This window comes from Leopardus geoffroyi, chromosome B3 (assembly GCF_018350155.1).
Source record: "Leopardus geoffroyi isolate Oge1 chromosome B3, O.geoffroyi_Oge1_pat1.0, whole genome shotgun sequence".
Classification (NCBI taxonomy): Eukaryota; Metazoa; Chordata; class Mammalia; order Carnivora; family Felidae; genus Leopardus; species Leopardus geoffroyi.
Genome location: NC_059337.1, coordinates 36,824,084 through 36,839,638, shown reverse-complemented (window position 1 = coordinate 36,839,638; position 15,555 = coordinate 36,824,084). Strand labels below are relative to the sequence as shown.

The window sequence follows — 15,555 nt, the reverse complement described above, 5'->3', positions numbered from 1 at the left end:
GTTTCTCACCCAAGACTTCACACTCCGGAGAGCAGAGATGAGGTGTTATGGAGCTCTGACTCCCCCACGCTGCCTTGCACTTAGCTCTCAATTAATGTTTGCTGAACTGAAAAGCATTAAAAATAACCTGGGAAAACATTCTGCCATTTTTTTTTTCCTTCCTATTAAACTGCAGCACTTTGCCAGAAAGCTCCAGAACAGTCTCTCTTCACTGTAATCCTCCTGTTTGAGGGAAGAACCAACTGAGTCACACCAGGGCAGGGTGTTCAGAGGACAAACTGCCAGGCACGGGGACAGGAACAAGGCCCAGACCTCGGCAGAGGGCTCCTTGCTCTCTGCATCGCCCCGGCCTTTCTCAAACAGCCAGAGCTGATCCAGGTCGAGGCCACCAACAGAAGAGACTGCAGACCGTCCTAGGACCAGGTCAGCGTCTCCTGGAAAAGCCCACAAAAGTCAGACATACACACAATATACACAACGTGACGAAACCTTGCTCTAATCCAATCACCTCGTTGTTCGGATGGGGAGACGGGTTGCCCGGACAGACAAAATAGCGAGTCCAAAGTGACTTCCATTATTTTTTTTCTTTTTACCTTTTTGAAGAAGTTAACATTCATTCTCATGGTTTCAAAACCAAACAGCAGGGGCAACTGGGTGGCTCAGTCGACTAGGCGACCAGCTCTTGACTTCAGCTCGGGTCATGATCGCACAGTTCATGGATTCGAGCCCCACATCAGGCTCTATGCTGCCAGGGCGGAGCCTGCTTGGGATTCATTCTCTCTCTCTCTCTCTCTCTCTCTCTCTCTTTCTCTGCCCCTTCCCTGCTCATGTGCTCTGTCTCTTTCTCAAAATAAATACTTAAAAAAAAAAACAGCATAAGATAAACAGTTAATTCTCCCTCCCATCCTGCCTAGTTAACCATCCCACCCATTAAGTATATCCTTCTAGAATTTGTTTACACATACTCAAATTCAAAATCTTCTTTTTCTCCCCTTTACCCAAAACTAGCATATTATATACTGATCTTTGCCTTTTTTTGTTTTTGTTTTCCATGAAGTTCATGTAACATAGTACACAAAAACCTTTCTTGTTTCTTATTTGCACCGTTTGGAATGTGCCATCATTTTTCTTTTTTTTCTTTTTTTTTTTTTTTAATTTTTTTTTCAACGTTTTTTATTTATTTTTGGGACAGAGAGAGACAGAGCATGAACGGGGGAGGGGCAGAGAGAGAGGGAGACGCAGAATCGGAAACAGGCTCCAGGCTCTGAGCCATCAGCCCAGAGCCCGACGCGGGGCTCGAACTCACGGACCGCGAGATCGTGACCTGGCTGAAGTCGGACGCTTAACCGACTGCGCCACCCAGGCGCCCCGCCATCATTTTTCTTAACCGGGCCCTTACTGATGAGTATTTGGGTCGCTTCCAATCCTTTTCTACATTAATGTTGCAATTCAGATAAACGGGTACGTATGTCATTTTGTGTTCATCCCACTTACTAACCAAAGAGCTGGAATCAGATCCTACTTCTGACCCACAGAGCAGCTGTCCTGGAGCCTCGGAGTCCTACAATGGAAAGGCGTCACCACTGCACCTGTGTGGACAAGTTACTTCCCCTCTGCTCATTCAACAACGCTTAGAGCCTACCAAACACGCCAAGATGGCACCGCACCAGGCACCAGGGACCCAATGATAAAGGTGTCCTTGCCCTCTGCCCCCAGACTGGCCAGTCTGGAGGGACAAGCAGAAGAGACTGTTAGGACACATGGGGGCAGTTCGGCGTGCCTTGAGGGCCATCTAACCTCAGGGGGCCAGTTTCCCTGTCTGGTAATGGGCGTCCACATGCATACCTTAGGGGTGTTCTTGAGGATCAAAAAAGTGTTGTTTGCCAAACACCGAGCTGGACACAAGGCTTGCAGTAGGTGCTCTGTAAGGGGGCAGCCTGACTCCTTTCCCAGAAGGGGTCCTGCTGATGGCCAGGCTGCAAGGGGTTCCAGGGAAAACACGCTGTCAGGCCCATTCCACAACCTCCTACGCTCTCTTCTTACTCGAGGTCAGAATACGCTGCTGTGCGGTTTTGGAGGCAGCACCTAAGCCCCTAATTGTCTTAGCCTACTTTTACCGGAAAAGAATTTGGTCTTCCCCCACTTTTCAGACCCTCTTTAGTACTCTGAGGCACCCTAGGTAGGCTTCTCATCTGTGCGCCCAGGCCCTCGTGGTCGAAGAACGTCAGAAACACGGAGACGTGCAAATAAGACTGGCACAGAAAGGCAAAGGAAGGCACGTGGAGAGCGGATTTTGCTGGGATTTCCCCGACGATGCAAAAAAATCACTTAAGGGGAAAAATCCGAAGGAGGGGCGCCTGGGCGGCTCAGTTGGTTAAGTGTCCGACTTCGGATCAGGTCGTGATCTCACAGTTCGGGAGTTCGAGACCTGTGTCCGACTCTGTGGAGCCTGCCTGGGATATTCTCTCTTTCCCTCTCTCTCTGCCCTTGGCCTGCACGCTCGCTCTCTCTCTCTCTCTCTCTCTCTCTCTCTCAAAATAAATAAATAAACTGAAAAAAAATCCAAGGGAGAAAAATCATTGAACCTCACATTTACTTCATTTACTTTGATGTGTTCCATATCACAATAAAATATATATATTTTAAACCAGATATGTTGGCATATGTCCATCCTCCTAGGGAAGACAAATGCAGCAGATTTTATAGAAAAGAGAAAGAAATGAAAGTCAGGAATCTAGAGCATTCTCATATTATCAGCAGCCCCAAAGTGGCTGGGAAGATGGGGGAAATCACTGTTAAGATTTGAGGCTAGGTGCACAGCTCTGAAGTCAATGACCTGGCTTGGTACCCAAGCACAGCTCCTCAGTAAGATGTGACCTTGAGCTAGTTGCTAAACTAGCTTTCTGAGCCTCAGCTCCCTCATCTGTTAAAGTGGGAATAATCCCACTCAGCTTGTAGCATTTTTTTTTATACAGATTAAATAAGAACAAATATGGTATCTGGCACACAGCTACTCAACGGTTAAAAGCAAACAAAACACATAAAAAGATACTACATTTTTCTCAATATTTAGTAAAAGGATGAAAACCTAGCTCCTCCTTTTCAGAACCCCAAACCAGAACAGTGGTCATCAAATTTATCCAGCCCCCCTAATACTGGGAAGCCGTTTCCCTAACAGGCTAATTAATGAAGTCTTACTTCACCAAAAGCTCCTTTCAAATTCACGCAGGACACCTTCTTCTAGATGAAAACTATCAGCCAATTAAGGCTCTTCCTGGTCCTTGGGAGAAGACGTGGGTCAGGGCTGGTTCTCTGACCTCATTTTACAGTGTGTTTCTCCCTGAAAGTAAGCCTGGGGGGCAGGGGCGGGGGGGCTCTGAGTCCTGCCTCACCATCTTGGGTCAGAGGTAAGGGCAGGGTCTCCCTAGCCCACCCAAAGGCACCTGGCCCCTCAAACCAGGGTGGGAGGGCTAGATGGAATCCAAAACGTAGCAATGGGACCTTCCAAGAAATTCTGCCATTTCAGAAAGAACACGAAAAGTCCCACTTAGGGGTGCCAGGGTGGCTCAGTGGGTTAAGCGTCCGACTTCAGCTCAGGTCATGGTCTCGCGGTCTGTGGGTTCGAGCCCCATGTCCGGCTCTACGCTGACAGCTCAGAGCCCAGAGCCTGCTTCAGATTCTGTGTCTCCCTCTCTCTCTGTTCCTCCCCCACTCGCACTGTATCTCTCAAAAATGAATAAATGTTAAGAAAGAAAGAAAGAAAGAAAGAAAGAAAGAAAGAAAGAAAGAAAGAAAGAAGAAAGAAAATAGGCAGGGAGAGACCAACACCAGGTGGTCAGCCCTTGCCCAGAGGGCTCACTAGTGGTTACAAGATGTGTTTAAACTTTGTGCCCCCCACCCTCTGACTCACACAGCCATAAATGAGAAAATAAATCTGCTATTGTTAGTAAACGCAAATTTGCAAGTACAGATCTTTCAAAGCCGGAGCCTTAAGAGAATAATAAGACCTTCTGGGATGAAAAGGCGGGGGGGCAGCTGGCCTGGGGAAATGACTAACGCTGGTGTGAGCAGAGTACTGGCCACTAGTGTTTTGTCCCGCTCTTCTATCACATCATCTTTCCTGCTTATCAGCTCACGAATCTGCACCTTAACCTCACTGGGCCTCTACTTGCTCGTCAGCAGGATGATTCGTAGGTACTCTGCGATCAGATACTTTAGGTTCTGGTTCACGGGGGCCAGGTGTCCAGTGTAGGTTACCGAGTGATTGCTCAAATGCCACCTCATCAGAGAGGCCCTCCTGGATCACACACCCCCTTTAGCACAGCTCTGTCTTCTTGGGGCTTAGCTAGCACACAGGCACGTGACTCTTCACCGACCACCTCCCTCAATGGAATGGGAGCACCGCACGGGCAGCGCAGATGAGAAGTTTGTCTAGTTCACTGCTGCATCACGCAGAATGCCTACCCGGTGCACAGTGGTCATTCAATCAATATGTGAAATTGATGCATTGAATGACCCCTCCACAGTATTTGCTATCTGCAGAAATCACCCTCATAACTCTGGTGAACATCAGACGCTAGCTGGCCAAGTGCTGTTTATCACCAGAGACATCTGTGGCCGTCATAAGCCTCCCAGGGCTACTAACGAAGCATCTGCCCGAGACGAGTCTGGTTTGCCAGTACGGTGGGCACCTTGCAGACCAGGATCCCGACCCTGCTGGAGTCTATGGCCCCTGGTCAAACTCACAGATGCATTTGCACTTCCACTTTAGACACTCCCCTGTGGCCACTCCTGGCAGTGACCACACTGGCCGCTGGGATTGAGGGAAGGTTCCCAAGTGCCTACAGAGGCCAAATGCCTGCCCTGAACCACGTACTCCTTCACTGTTAAGAAGAGAGCATTCCACTTCTGCTGCCACGACCGCAGCTCCTCCACCTCCACCCAGAACAGCAGCCCTAGAGGGAGGGCCCTGCTCTGGGAGAAGCCTCCCGAGACTCACAGAGCGGACCTAAAAGGACAGACACACCAGCTCTACACAGACACATCTGCAACAGAGCCGCAAACTAGACGGGGGCTAGGAGCACAGCCACTCATCATGGCGGCAGGCCAACCTCTGCAGAGAGGATTCTCCAAGCCTTCCAGACAAAGCTGAGGAGCTGTACCAAAGTGCATGCCTGCCCACCCTTGCCAGGCTGCACCCAGGGTGCACCCGAATCTCCGTAGGGAAAAGGAGACAGGCAGAAGTGGCAGGAACGCCCCGGGTGACTGTGATGGCCAATTCCTGGCCCTCCATATGGAACAGGCCCCTGTGCCAGAACAGACAGATCCTTCCCACAGGCAGCTAGGCGGGAGGCTGGAGACACATGACATCATCACAGAGCCTTCCTGGGGCCCCCAGCTGCAGGGGAGCTGCCCCGGTCTCTGCAAACCCTCAGGTCTCTGCAAACCCTCAACGCCGCCCTCAGGCAGGGGGAATAAAGAGACACAAACCTGACCCCACAGAGAGCTGAGCCACAGTGGACGTGAGGTGCCATGGAAATTAGCGCAGAGGAGAGCACAGCTGGAAGTCCTGGGGACTTCTGCATCTCGACATCACCTGGGAGGGACATGAATCGCACCCTTTCGTCCGGGTCAGTAGAGGAAGACTTCCTGGAGGAGGCCCATTGGGAGCTGTCTGAATGAAAAAGTCCGGACTGAGGCACACCTGGGGTCCTGCAGCCAGGAGGGGAGTTGAGAGGCAGGAGGGCCTGCGGGCAGAGCAAGTGTTCCAGAAAAGAGAAGCCAGGCAGAGAGCCCAGTCACCCCTACTCCACAGGGAGAGGGAGGCCCTGGGGCAGGGGTGTCTGCAGCTCGCAAGCAAGCAAGCAAGCAAGCATTCCGGCTGTCTCTTGCCCGGGGCTCCTCCAGCCCCCTCCCACCTGCTTGAGCAGCTCCAGGGGAGGCCTCCTTCTGGGACAGGCAAAGACAGCTCTCCCCAAAATTGCTCCGGCCACACACAGGCTCAGACACCGAGCAAGGGCCTTCTTCAGACAGGCTGCCCCCTCCCCAACCCTGTTCAAACACTCCTTCAAGCCTGGGCTGGTTAGAATCCACTAGCCTTCAGGGGCTATCCGCGACCCACACCCGGCACAAACATTTCTTTCGGTCCTGACAACAAGCAGGCGTTATTGTCAGTCACCATTTCATAGACGAGGTAGCTGAGGCTCAAACCTGCTGCATGTGCTCTAACAGTGGAGTCAGCGGCTCGGGCCCTGCCCGAGACACCCGACTGCTTGGCCCTGGGGTCCCGTCCTCCTTACATAAAGGTCCCCTGGAGATCAAGGAAGGGCCAAGTGCAGTCTTGCTCAAGAAACCTCACTCGACACTCCAGTAGCAGCCCCGTGAGGTCCAGGTTCACGTGCAAGTGTGATGAGCCAGAATGTAGGCCCGTGAGGGGGCCAGGCCAAGGACCAGAGCCCGGCACCCCGGCGGCGGGGGGATTCTGGACCCCTCTTTCCTCTTCCCCATTTTCCTTCCTCCATTTTCCTCGTCTTTTACCTCCACTTACTTTACTTCTTCCTACCTGCTGTGGAGTTCTGCACCCTGCCTCAATGTGGCGGTTCCCAACTGTGCTTTAGAGCCCCCTTTAGAGCAGTCTAAAAATACACCGACTGGGCACCACCCTCGGAGACTGATTCTGTAGCTGGGTAGAGCCTGGGAATTTCTTAAAATGCTCCCCCGGTGGTTCTGATACACAGCTGGGGTTGAAATCTGCCTTTCTAGCTAGCCACATGCATTCTTTCCCCTGTCCATGCTCTATCTCCCCAACCCCACCACAGAAACCACAATTCCACTGGTCTGCAACCCACTCCCCACCCAGCTCGCGTACCACCCCCCTCCCCCGCCCCCCTTCCCCCAATCCAGAACATAGGAACTGGATTCACTAAATTCAAGCTGCTACCCAGATACTTACGTGGCATTCACAGAACTCCCTGCATCATTCTGGATGCTGGGCACACAGGCCGTGTCAGTGAAAGTGGGCTCCCCTCACCCTCCCTTCACAGCCACGCCATTTGGGCCTGCTGGGGAGGCCAGCAGCTACAGAAAAGTTGGTTACATAATGGGGGATGAGGGCCTCCACGGGATGCATGCCCCTGAAGAAATCTGTAATCCTTTTAAATTTACTATTACAGGTTCTTGCTTCAACCCCGCCCCCTACGCGCGCGCGCACACACGCACACACACACGCACACACACTCTCTCTCTCTCTCTTCCTCTCTCACCACCACCCCCCCACCCCCGACTTCTGAGGGACGCAGCAGAATCCAGTGACCTGGACCTTCTGGACACTTCTGACGGCAGAGTCCCAGCACAATGTTGCTCACAGAGACACCACAGGCCTTTCTCGTCCAGACTTCACTCTGGCCCTCCATTCCTGTTCTTCCAGCCCGCAGCAGAACCCTGCCTTTTCCTTATTCCCAGCAGGAGGACAACTAGGGGAAAAGCCTCCTCACTCCCACTCTGCTAATGGAATGCTCTCATCTCAGACGTGTCTGAGCCTCACAAGACATCTGCAGAACAGCCCAGGGGGTTGCCTTCGCTGGACCCTACGGGATGGCCTGAGAGGACTTTGGTGGGTCTGTGCACACAGCCTAACCAGACAGCACCTACTAACACAGAGCAACGGATGCTTCCTCTGCTGGGGATCTCAGGCAGAGCCCTGCACCTTCCCTGCTTGTCAAAGAAGGGTAAAGAACGCTCTTCACCCCTAACCCATCACACACCAGGGCTGGGAAGTTCTGAGTAAAAAGTGCTTGGTAAGGTACAGGCATTTCTTGTATGGCACGAACTTTCGTGACCAAATTAAAAATAAAATAAGCCACAGAGTAGAGCAGTAGTCTCCTAACACAATCCACTGACATGCAGGAAGAAACTATTTGGACCTTGAAAAATACTGTTGTGTTTTATTAGTTTTTTGGTGTTCTGCTTTGCTGTGTGTGAATAATCCACTAAACTAAAAGGTAGACAAACTAGGGCTGAGGTTCAGATGTAAAAACCGGAAAAATCAGAGAAGCACAGGGCGCTAAGAAAGTGTGAATCACCCACTCAGAGGAAGAGCTCACACTCACCCAGGGGAGAGCTGGAGGGGAGGGGGTTGGTGGGCAAAAAACCCTACATTGTTTCTGATGCTTTGTTTCAGGGGCTTGCGCTTGGCTTTCCAGAAGGCGATGAAAATGACAAGAACATGCAAGGACCCTGGTTTCTTCATTCACCTTCATTTCTAGAATGCCCACCATGTGCCAAGTGCAGTGCTGTGCTCTGAGAGCACACAGTGATGTGTACCAAAAGCAGGGCCTTTAAATCATGCGGCTACACAGGGGGACAGAGATGCTAATGAAAACACTCACATTCGGGAATGTATAATTACCAACTGAAGCACTGTGAAGGAAATTTCTGTAAGAGTTTCATAACAAAAGAACCAGACCCAGAGCTGAGGAGGGTGGAGGGTGAGGGAGCTGGTGGAGACAATTAGACGCTAAGTCGGTGATGGTGGCAGTTATGGCCTGGAGTAGACATGCAGGAATAAAGGCGGTGAGTGAGGCCAGTGCCGTGGCAAGGCGGTGAGGGAAACGATGAGGGCAACCAGTGGCCAGTCCCTGCAGAACCTTCTCCTAAGAACACCACGTATTTGAAGCACGGCGACACAATTACATCCGTGTTTCGGCGAGAGCATGCTGGCTCAAGTCTGAAGCGTGGCTCGAGGGGGCTATTGACGCAGGGACATCAGCTGGCAGGCAGTAGAGGATGGTATTGCGAATAGACAGGACTCGTGACGGATAGAAGGTCGCGGCGCATCTAGGGGAGGACGGAGGTTACAGAGGTCATGGGTTCTTTCTGGGCATTTGCTGGTGGGGTTATTTGGGGACACTCAGGTGGAGACATCGGGTGGGTCCCGAGCTTAGCCAGGAGTCCAGGGCGGGGACACACACATCAGTCACAGAGCGAGCACGGTCCTTTCAGCTGTCAGTGCGGGAGGACACCACATGGTGTGGAGGGAATGCAGACCGAGAGGGCCCACGGCCCAACCGGGCAAAATGCTTCGTGGCCACAGAGAGGAGGGCAAGGGACACGAGAAACGAGGAGTGACCAGAGCGGTAGGAGACATACTGGAGAAAGGGAGCGCGGGAGGGAACCCGTTTCATGAAGGTCAAGGGTGCAAATGCTGCTGAGGAGTGATGTAGAAGACGACAGTGAAGTTGTCTCTTTAGAGCTGTTTAGGAAGCAAAGCAGACGGAGGAGGGTTGAGGTGTGAGAGAAGTGAGGGAATGGAGAAGGTGGTTCTAGACAACTCAGGAAGTCTGACTGTAAATGGGAAGACAGAGCTAGGCAGCAGCCACAGTGACACAGAATCAAGTGAGGTTTTCTGCTGGAAGATGGGAGAAACACCACAAGCTTGAAAAGGTCCGAAGGAGAGGAGCGGCTTAGGTGCCCAGGGCGAAACACCGAGGACACCTGAGCGGGGCACAGATTCCAGCTAGGCACTTCTTGGGAAACCAGGCGCCACTTTTCCATGAAGAAGGCGGGGGTGGCCAGCAAGGGGGCAGACTGGGAGGGCGGTGAGGAACAGTGCCGTCGCCCCGTCCGGGAGAGAGAGAGTGGTGACCTTACCCTCTGCACAGACTACCTGGGACCCATGGCTGGGGCTGCTCCGTGATGGTTAGATGTGCAGCTATATTCACATCCAGAAGCCACGCGTTTACTACTGAATTGCTTGCTTGTGGGGTAAAGACTTCTGCCAAGTTAAGAATCTCTAGCTTCTAACCTCTTTTCTCACTGAAACGAACGTTACTTTTTTATAGAACGTGTGTTGTTAATGTATAGGGTTTTGTTTTGTTTGTTTTTTGGTTTTTTTAAAGCGAATGCCAACTATGCGGTTCCAGTGGGACAGAGCATAATACAATGACAGTTCTGGTTTCCTGAGTGCTTACCGTGGGGTAGGTACTATCACATCGTCACGTTACAGAGACGAAAGGAGGGAGGCGCTGTGAGGTGAAGGGGCTTGCCCAAGTGCCATGGCTGGAAGTAGGGGAGACAGGATGCACCCCCCAGGCAGGCTGGGTGGGAGCAGAAGCCAAAGGCATCCTCCTCACCCTGCAAGTCTCTCCTCCACGCTGGAAAACGTGGAAGCCAGGCCCCAGGCAACCTGCACAGTGTGTGGCACCTGAAGGATGGAAGGCACTGGGTGGTGAGCGTGGAGAGAAGGGGGTGGAGGAACAGGCTTGGCTGAGGGCCACTGGCACAACCAGGAACCTTGGAAGGCATCCACTTGGGGGTAGGAATTTAGGATAAGGATTCCTTAATGCCATGAGAAGGTTTGGGATGGGAAAGGGCTAGAACTAAGGAGAGAGTGTGCAGTTGGAGAACATGGGACCCAGGGACAAGCGGCTTTTTTTTTTTTTTTTTTTTTAGTTTTATTTATTTTGAGAGAGAGAGAGAGAGAGAGCGCCCAAGCAGGGGAGAGGGTGGGGGTAAAGAGGAGGATCTGAAGCAGGCTCTGTGCTGACAGCAGAGTCCAACGCGGAGCTCGAACTCACTGAGACCATGACCTGAGCCGAAGTCAGACATTAAAGGACTGAGCCACCCAGGTGCCCCTCGAGCTGGCTTAAAAGCTGGAGAAATCACTATTGACCCTCAACGGAGGGAGTTCACAAAGCTACACGTGGCATTCCCTCATTCCCCCAAATCAAACCACCACGTATTTGAGTGCGAAGGAAGCTTAATACTCATCTTTTAATGTCTTTCAAACAATAACAAGTGATGCGATCAATTTATGGGTCAAAGCCAGCACACTTTTTTTAATGAACAGGAATGTTTTACATGTAGTAAGGAAGTGTCTTGTCATTTGTTGGTAGAACACATGTACGTATATACCTACCGGGTAGTGGTGTAAAACATATTTTTACTGTTAGGATCAAGAAGTTTGAAAGTCACCAATCCAATTCAATACTCTCATTTTAGAGTGAAGGAGACAGAGAGGCCCCAAGAAGCCCAGCAACTTGTCCAAGTTAGTTAATAATAGCAAAACTGAGAACAGCACACAAGTCTTTAATAGCCCTCTGCTAATTTGCTCACCAAACCGGAATCTCCAAACGCAAATATCTCTGGGAAAGACAGCCTTGACTTTAATCCACATTAGGGTAAGTGATAGTGGAGGAGTAAGCTGATCTTTTAGATCTGCTGCCTAGGGCAAGTTCTGGTAGAGAAGATAGATGAGCGTCCCAGGGCAGCCGTGGGGCTAAAACAAAATAAATGCGAGTGGATATATGGGGGTTGCAGGGTGTGGCTCGCTGGGCACAAGACAGGGACTAGTGTGGGAGGACAAAGATATTTTATCTTGTTTACAGTCTTTGTATTAACAAATATCATCAGGACAACTGGTTCTATGTAAGGAGGCTGTTTCCACGTCCAGGCAGGTGGCCCAGGGCCACGGGTGCTTGGCTCATCTTGTTTCAACAAATTTTATTAAATGACAAGTTCTGGGTAACAGGTGCCTTCGCAATTCTCCATCCCTGCCCAACTCCATCTCTTTAATGAAAACATCATTGTTGGGGATTTATCATGTGTACAATTGTATTTCAATGTAACGTAAGATTCTAAGATTCAAAGTCAGGTCCCTTTTTCTCTGTATTTGTGGGAGGAAAGCGGTGGTGATGCGGAATGGATGGAGTGCACTTCCCCAGGAGCCGAGACAACTAGCTAGGGCGGGGGGGGGGGGGGGGTGGGCAGGTCAAAACGGGGTGGGGAGACACGGCAGTACACATCTGTGAGGGAGTGGCCGCCTCTGGACAGCAGAGTAATGAGCCTCCTTTTCGTCTCAGAACTCAGGCCAAACAACTGGGCCAACCAAGCTCATGTGACCAGGGCTCCTCACCACTCAGCAACAAGCTCTGTGCTCCCCTCCCAGGCGGAGACACCAAGGTAGAGGGGGCAGGCACAGGGGGGAGGAGTCGCCTGATGAGTAGCCGATACGATATCCATAAAGGGTCACCAACAGTCCCTGAGTTTTTTATTTCAACGTGGGATCATTCATTCGGATGGAGGCTCTGGGATGGCCAGCCCCCAAAGCTCAGTTAGGTGCCTGTATTACAAATAAAAAGGATTGTGTAGGTCTAGCATAAGTCACCTTGAAAGGCTGGTGGTGCAAAAGCGGCCAAGACAGGGACCTGGGTCTGCAGTCCGCTGTCCTTAAAACATATGCCAAAGTTGTGGGGACTGAGATTCTTCCCCTTGGATTTATCTCCTCCTCCCCTCAGCCTGGCCAGTCTTACTCCTGTTCCCTCTGCTCGTTAGCTCGGGCACAAGTGGGCTAGAAGAAGGCTCTGAAACTCAAAGCCACTTTGTTGAGGGTGTGTTCCCCAGGAAACATGCATGGTGGGAGAGCAGCAGGGCAGGACCAGAGATTTCAGGATTATCTGTGGCTTTCAGTGATCTGTGTTCTGAGGGTCTGATGTCAGCCATGGAGGACACAGCTGCTGCACCTTCTGCAGGCCTCAAAGCTCCGAGAAGACATTTGAAATTGAAGAGTAACCACAGAACTACAAGATACACAACACCCTTTTGAAACACGGAGTATGCAAGCTGAAGAATTTTAGTTGGTTACACAGAAGAACTTCTAGATAGAAGGGGCACTCAATTCTGAACTGGTAATGAGGACAATTTCTCTTCTGATGGAGGTTCTTGGATCAAAGCCAATTTCCACTAGGCATCAACTAGTTAAAGGGCACACACAAAAGAACTTGGAAACACTCCTAAAGCACCACCCAAATGAATGGTCTGCCACATGCTTAATAAAAAATTTAAGAATTAAAAACAATAAAATAAAAAAATCCAGATCCCAGCCCTCTCTTCCCCCAACTAAGAAAGGGATCACCAAGCTTTCTTTGTAAAGGGCCAGGTAGTAAACTTTACCTAGGGGCAAAACTAACAATACAACACAGGCACTTTTATAATGACAGAAAACAAATTTCCACAATTCTTTTATTGATGAAACTTAAGATCGGTAATAAATACAACTCGGGGGTCAGGGTAATGATGGTCTAACGAGACAAGTGGAATTCTTTTGGGGGGAGGATAACATTTCACATAATTGGAATTCAAAGTTAAGCGTTCCACATCATCAAACTGATTGCAGTATTTCTATGTACAGATTATTCTTAGCTCATGATACCAAAACAGGCAGCTGACCCTGAATTTGACAGCACTTGTGCTAAACCAACATCTAGGGGTGCCAGGAATCTGCATTTTACATGCTCCCTTGGTGATTCTGATGATGGATGGGCCATGTTTGGGATGTGATGGACTACACAACTCTCAAAGTCCCTAATTTCCAACCAAAGACGCCTCTGGTTTTACAGTAGGAGGAGAACCCAACTCTGTTGCATACCGTGACCACCCTCACAACATGGAGGATGTCACACAGCTTTGCCTACCCTTAATTAGTCGTTAGGAGAGTTCAGTGAGATGATCCATGAATTGTTACAAGTATACCACATCTTAGGTAAGAGGACATGCCAATTCTCCTCAGTTTTTTGGATGCAGATGGTGACAAATAAAAACAGAAAATGCAGGATCCCATACAAACCACTGCCTAAGAGTCTTCTCATTACTAAAATGTGTACCCCAACATCTAAAAGGACAGACTTATTTCAGCCTAAACAGATGTGATGTTCTAAACCAAACTCAGAAAGTGTATGGCTTCCCTCCTCCTTAAAATGACAATTCAGAGCCCCCCGGGTCCTGACCACCCACCTCAGTATCTTCAAGCAGGAGGCCGTCCAGGGTTCATTTCAATACCTTAAATGACAGGAAACTCAATCTCTCATGAGGTGGCACTATTTTAAAGCCAGAGAAGAAAAAGCTCTCCCCTTAGTGTCTGATCAAAAAAAAATAAAAAGGTGCTTCAGGAGATGGAACAGAGAGTAAGATGATGAGTATGCAGACTGGCTGCAATAAGCTCTCTATGCCTCAATTTCCCTGTGTGTAATATGAGGATAATAACAGTACCTACACCTCACAGTGCTGCTGTGGGGACTAGATTAATTGATCTGTATAATCCACTTAGAATTGTGCCAGGCACAGCATGGTGCTGTGTAAGCATTCGCTATTATTATTGTTGTCGTGGTGGTTGTTGTTGTCCAGAACTGCAGAGAAGCTCAGAGTTGTGCTCTATTATCTCTCCAAGACCAACACTATCGCATATTGGGCACCTGACGGCCAGAACAAGCCAGTTTTGTCACTTACTCATTAGACCAGCTCACTAGTCCCCTTTTAAAGATGAGGAAATGAAGGTTTAAAGAGGAGGTTAGGTTACCTGCCCAAGATCACAGGGACAGGTTAACTTACCCTACCTCTTTTTGGCCAGAAGAATTCAAACGCAGAGGTCTGTGCAGCTCCAAAACCCACCTTCACTATGGAGCCCCCAGACTCAAAACTACCAGCAGCAGCAGCAATCCAGGAACAAAACATCACTGACCATGACCATCCGGAGCCCCAGCTCAATTTTCTGCCTGTGGATCCTTGGTTGGCTTGCATAAACTGGAGTTAATATCAGGCTACATGAACCCAATTAGGCAGTAGTCTGGAAAACATCATGCGACGTATTCCAAAGGTCAAAGTTAAACCTGGCTTCCTGGGCAGCCTTTGCCAGGCACTGCCATCAAAGCTAGTCTCACGCAGACACCAGAGTTTAACCAGAGAGGTGCTTAACCAGCACTGACATCGGCTTTTAAAAAGTCCCGGAGAGAAGCCAGAGACGTGACGCAGAAAGGCGGTCGGCAGAAAGACATCGCTTACTTTTTAAAAAAGCAAACCTTATTCCCTTCTCTTTTCGGTTTAGGGTTACTACCGTGAACTGCCTTCCCCAGGGCAAAAATAAAAGGGGGAGGGGCAGTGGAAAACTGGGGTGGAGGGGGGGCCTCCCCTCGCAGACTGCAGGGCGCTGTAACACCCACCTGAAACACGGGGCGCGACCTACCTTCCTGGAGAGCCCAGCCCCGGAGGGCGTTTCCCCAACACATCGACAACTCGTCCCTCCCGGGTAAGCGGCTGCTGTCCTTGGCTTCAGTCAGGGCCGCTGGAGTCGCGCGCGCCCCCCTCCCGAAAAAGAAACCTCATGTTTAATTTCTCCCCCGACCCTCCTATCAGTTTCTCTGAAAGAGCCAACACCCGGGCGACCAGTACGTCTTTAGGGCCACATTTAACTACGTCTGAAAACGCCAGCAGGAGGAAGGGCGAAACACTGGAAAGAAGAGGGGGTGGGGGAGGTAGGGAGAGCGATGGGGGGTGGGGGGGAGCACTTGCGGGGAGGATCGTCGCCCTCCCTGGGCGACCGCCGCCGCGACGCTCCAGCCAAGCCTCAGGCCGTTGTCTCGGGGAAGAAAACCCCATCGGGGCCCACAGCACGACCTGGGGTCCCCGGAGCCGGCTTCCCCTGCTGCCTCCACGTCCGGGGCCGTCGGGGCGATGGCGCAAGACTCCGCACACCACCCACACCATCCCCCCCCCCCACACACATAC

The 15,555-nt window shown here is 50.7% G+C and overlaps 1 protein-coding gene across 5 annotated transcripts in view; it reads right to left on the bottom strand.

Annotated features, from left to right (window-relative positions):
- Positions 1–15,555, bottom strand: part of ANP32A (acidic nuclear phosphoprotein 32 family member A) — a 40,387-nt gene that overhangs the window by 21,883 nt on the left and 2,949 nt on the right. The window contains exon 1 of one of the 5 annotated variants that reach the window (XM_045449286.1): positions 15,340–15,510. The exons of 3 other annotated variants lie outside the window; for them this stretch is intronic. In XM_045449286.1, coding sequence (XP_045305242.1) covers positions 15,340–15,426 — 87 coding nt within the window. In that variant the 5' untranslated portion in view covers positions 15,427–15,510. Of the gene's footprint in view, positions 1–14,512; positions 14,537–15,339; positions 15,511–15,555 lie in introns of those variants that run through there. One more of the 5 variants, XM_045449289.1, reaches the window with a different exon arrangement.